General features: G+C 44.5%; 2 protein-coding genes across 2 annotated transcripts in view; one reads left to right on the forward strand and one right to left on the reverse strand.

The window, feature by feature from the left end:
• The window catches only part of LOC125285541 (arginine-glutamic acid dipeptide repeats protein-like), a gene marked incomplete in the record, with an annotated part of 22,298 nt that extends 21,889 nt beyond the window's left edge, over positions 1–409 (reverse strand). The window contains 1 exon segment of the mRNA XM_048230055.1: positions 69–409. Within this exon segment, the coding sequence (XP_048086012.1) occupies positions 69–295 (227 nt within the window).
• Positions 410–1,796: 1,387 nt separating this feature from the next.
• The window catches only part of csmd2 (CUB and Sushi multiple domains 2), a 385,351-nt gene continuing 382,147 nt past the window's right edge, over positions 1,797–5,000 (forward strand). The window contains exon 1 of the mRNA XM_048230148.1: positions 1,797–2,548. Coding sequence (XP_048086105.1) covers positions 2,365–2,548 — 184 coding nt within the window. The 5' untranslated portion in view covers positions 1,797–2,364. The remainder of the gene's footprint in view (positions 2,549–5,000) is intronic.

The following is a 5,000-nucleotide window of genomic DNA, read 5'->3' on the forward strand; positions in this document are numbered from 1 at the left end:
TTATTCCACTGAGATTCATTAGGCTATAGCCCACACTCCAAACTATCAGTGAAGTGCTACAACATTACCTTTCCAATCCACTGGCTGTCTCTGCTGTTGTGTCATTACTGAAAAGCCTGTTGTTATCAAGTAAGAACGACCACACGCCCTTCTTAGTCTGCTCGGCTCTTTTCCATATCTCTGCGCACAGTCTGTCCAAATCATCTGCAGGAGAATAGGGATGTGTCCATACCGACCGAGGAAAAGGGCCGCAAACCCCCTTCGAATTACCCCCTGTTATATGTGAGTCCGGCATTTCTCAAAAAATCTGTCATATCCTAATCAGTGGGTACTAGCCAATGGTCCAGGCAGCCTTTCTAAAGCCCACCAGTGATGTTTAGTTTCAGTCTACAGACGTTCTGAGCTACAGTGCAAAACAAACAAAGCAGTTATGGCAACAATGGTGAAGATGCGTGTTTTAATTCGGAATACAGAAGTACGTTCCGGATGTTCTATGGGAGAATGTTGGGTTGTTCTACTGGTAAAATTTGCCTACATTTAAATTGGCCTACTCAGAGCGCTATAAAGAGATATCTATATGGCTCTGGGCCTACTCATCTCAGTTTCTAAGCAGCTTCTCACGGGTTAGTAAACAATTATTTTATGCTTTGGCCTGCATCTGTTAAAATGTCTATCTATATTGTTTGTAATGCATCAAATCTACATTGTTACCTTTTCGTAGGCTTATAGTTTCACATGAAATATGTTTCTCTGACAGTAGCACAGGAGTTTTTTCCCCCTCTTGTTCTTAAAGCCCACAGCCTCGTTTGAGTGTGAGATAAACGTTGATACAGAGATAACCTCTAGATGGTACTGTCTACAGCATATTAAATGTGTGGCGCACAGACACTGAAGTTTGCTGTCAACGGTTGAAATTAGCGCATTGACAGACGCCTGCGCGCAGGAACTTTGATTTCCGCCCCGGGAACTTCAAGAACTTACATTCTACACTACTGCAATGCATTATGACATTTGGATATATTCCGGGGGAAAATAATAGATTATGTAGGCTATAATGCCCAATCTACACAAAATGATCTGATTCGATATTATTTGCCTACATTTAGTTTAGTGTAGTGTTCCTGAATTGTTCTTTTATGTTGCCTGTTTTGTTCTCAATGGGCATTAATACATAGAATAGAGAGCCCAAAAGACAGACACATTACATTAGCGGGATTGTTTTATGACTGAAGGCATAGTAAAACTAATTATCTGTTTTATGCAAAAATGGAAATGGCATTCAAATTCACTGCCATGGGTTCCGAACAGTTAGTCGCCGTATTTTACGTGGAGCGGGCAAGAGGTGAATCACGACTGTTTGCGCAACAGCCAATCAGATGAGAGGGCAGGTGGCCATTTCTCTGTAACAAGCTCAGAGCTTAATTAATTAACCTATAACACATTTCTTTCTCTGCTCTGCTTTTTGTGTTCTCCTTTCGTGTGAAATTAAATGTAGCCTATGCAATGTACAGTACAGTATGATGACAGTAAGTTGCCATTTGAGATTACACCATCGCTCCGTTGTGTAGCCTTAGATTTTTAAAACATATAATAATAATAATAATAATAATAATAGTCCAAATAATAATGAAAAATCGTTTCTTTAGAATGAGACATCACTGTATGACGCCTCGTTGTTTGGTTGATCACCAATGAGGGAGGGAGAGAGCGAGAGAGAGAGAGAGAGAGGGAGAGGGAGACGCAGAGATTGGATTCTGCAGTCAGTAGTCAGACTCCAAGCGTCGGTTGGAGAAGAAGCCTAGCCTACGCTGTAGAGAGGTAGAGACTATGGAGATACATCGATTATTTTCTCACAACCGAATGAATCAGACAGGCAAGAAGGCAATAAACTTTTGAGAGGGGGCGTTCCTCGCATCCGTCCGTTTCCCCCCTCGTTCACCTCTTATCGCCTTTACTTGTTCGCAGAGAGGGCGAAAGGTGGTTTCTCGGCAGTGGCGATACTCTCATTAATTGGAAATATAACGCGCACACACACGGAGCCCCGCGCGGAGGCAGCAGAAGGTGTATTTGCGCGCTCCATCTTGCCCCCGCTTTTCTCATCGGCGTCTTGGGAGTTGATGAAGGATTTTATGAGCATTCCAGCTGTGTGGTACTCAGTGCGACGCATTTATTATTGGGCTCTGTTTTTCTCTCTTTTGGTGTGAAATCTTCCATTAAAATTCGCTAACCCCGCGGTTCGCATGAAATGGTTCAGTCCAGCTGCAGAAGCCGAGTCTCGATGCATTGGGATTTTTCTCAGCCCCGACACGAAGTGAATCTTCCATTTAATACCATCTGATAACGTGCCTGCCAAAATATCCTGCCATGTGCTCGGCTTTGAATTCTGACGGAACGGGACTTGTACGGACCGAGTACCGATGTAGACACAGCGGAGCGAGAAGACCGGACGGAGTGCGGATTTTTGCGCTAATGAAGGTGGGATCACAGGCGCATTATTGGAGCCGGGTTCTGTTCTTGTACATGGGGCTACTGGCTGCTACGGTTAAGGGTAAGTTTGCCATTCCGCTGTTTGCTCACGGAGTAGTGCGCTCCCGTCCTTTGCGTTCACAAGTATGTGGGGCTTCCCGTTATTCTCACAGAAACGTCACTTCTCTGGTCAGACACGTTTCTGTAGCATTTCTATGTCTTATAACAGCTAAGGACATTTGTGACACTTGTTTTTACAGCGATATCTTCCCCATCGCTAAAATGTCTTTACCTTGCCCAATCACTTTTGTGATTTCAGTGCATTGAGTTAAGATGACAAGTGGCATAAGCAGGGATGAGCTACTAGGGAATATAGGGGATCCATACCGGCATAGGATACGCAAAGGTGGGCATGAAGCCGAGACCCGTCTCTGTACACATGCGATGGGTCTGTTCTGTGAAACATGCAATCCTTCCCCTGAGCTCAGTCGGTTCATCACATCGCAAATGCAGTCCCGCGCATTTGTTTTCCTAATTATCTGTCCAAACACGTCCATTTCCCCCGTGCACACTCCAATCTCCGTAACCGATAGTCTACCTAGTCACCTTCATCCAGGGTCTAACAAGAAACTTAAAGTGTGTGATTAGATTTGACTGGAAGAGCTTGCAGCAACGAGTTGAAAAAAAGTGTTTTGGAGCTAATTCTTTCTCTCACTCTGTACATGTGTGTGTATGTGTGTGTTTGTGTGTGTGTGTGTGTGTGTGTGTGTGTGTGTGAGAGAGAGAGAGAGAGAGAGAGAGAGGAGAGAGAGTGAGTGAGTGTGTGTGTGTGTGTGTGTGTGTGTGTATGTGTGTTAGAAAGATAATAAGGGAGAGAGAGATCGTGGGTTCTGTCAAGTGTGTCTGTGCCGCCTGTGTGCGTGTGTGTGTGCGTGTACTCGCGCCATGAGTTGGGGGTGGGGTGGGGGTGAATTTGGAACGATAATGATGATGATGAAGGTAATGGTGGTGGTCGTGGTATAGTTGTTTTCGGGGTTGGATATGTTGGTGGTGCACGGGCGCCTTCATGAGTTCCATAGCTCCCCATCACGAGAAAATTGGTTCCAGTGCCCAGGGAAATAATGTGGGTAACTTACATGTTTGCTGACGGTTTGAAAAGATCAACAGATTATTCAAGCCCTTTCGTCTAAATAGGCTCCCCCACAGTGCTCCAACAGCTTCTCAAGCTTAATGATATTAAAACGAGAGAGAGACAGTGGGGGGGATTGACGCTTGTCTCAAACATTTTTTTTCAATGGTTCAAGAAGGTAAAATCAAGTTGGGCGTTATCCTGTCAGAGGATGCTTTGAAGAGAAGGCATTTTCCCAGCGCCCAGAAATTCTGCGGGTCATTTGATGCAAACGGTGTCCTGTTTAATTCGGCTGGCAGGCACCGATTGCTTTAACGCGCACAATGTGAAAACATGACGCCAAGCTAATATCATCAATGCCATTTCTGTTACAACGTCTGGCCCCGATATCGTGTAGTGATAGTGGATTCCAGTGAGTAGACGAAAGTGTTGAGAGATTCAGGGTAGCCTACGCGTTGCATAAACCGCCTTTTGTGTTGCCAGCACAGCGGCAGAGCTGAGGCTTTTGAACTCGTTCACGAATCTTCTTCATTCCCAGGCAGTTTCCCAGACTTCCCATTGAGCGGCACCAGAGATTCACAGTAGCTCCGCGGACAACCCCGCAGCTGCGGATCGGTACTTTTCTTGGTCAAACGTCTCTATGTCGGTGGTACTGACGCCCAGTAGTAGATCTTGAGTATCGGGCTTCAAGGTTTTAGATTTAACACGGCTATTTCGTTTGGAAGTAGTTGAATTAGCACCTAGTGCTGATTGTGATCACATTCGGACTCTTCGTTGCCACTACACACCCTACAGATTTTTCGGTTTCTAATCGGATTATTTGCAATGATTGTTCTCCTATCGAAGTTACTTAAAGGTCTATAACCCATGTAGGTTTTTATTTATTTATTTATTTATTTATTTATAATACAACACTTAATGAATTCAATCAATGTTATGCAATATACATATTAAATATACAGGGGCAAAAATCCCTTGTGTGTTTTGAAGTGGCAATTTTGTGAATTCTCCCCACCACCTTGCCTGGGATTGCTTTTATGTTCCTTTACAAATCATTAGAATGAGTGTTCCGAATCCACAATCCCCAGTGTTGCGGGCGCAAGAAAGGCGGCCCTCGTGTTCATCATCCTGAGCGGTTAATCATTCATGCGGTGTATTTTAACATTACACGAACAGCAGGAACGCGGTGTCAGTGTGTGTGTCTCTCCATGATGTAACCGGGTGTAACATTCCGTTACCCACACGCGCCGGTGGGAAGGCAGGCAGGCGAAGCTTTTGATCATATTACAGAATGATTGTTTAGGGATTCAGATGCAAAGTAGATCCATGATTTGTCAGAACAACATGTGGAATCTCCCACTGAGACTTCGATGCTTTCTTGAAACAATATTTGGCTATCGTTGGA

The sequence above is a fragment of the Alosa alosa genome, chromosome 20 (assembly GCF_017589495.1).
Source record: "Alosa alosa isolate M-15738 ecotype Scorff River chromosome 20, AALO_Geno_1.1, whole genome shotgun sequence".
Lineage (NCBI taxonomy): Eukaryota > Metazoa > Chordata > Actinopteri > Clupeiformes > Clupeidae > Alosa > Alosa alosa.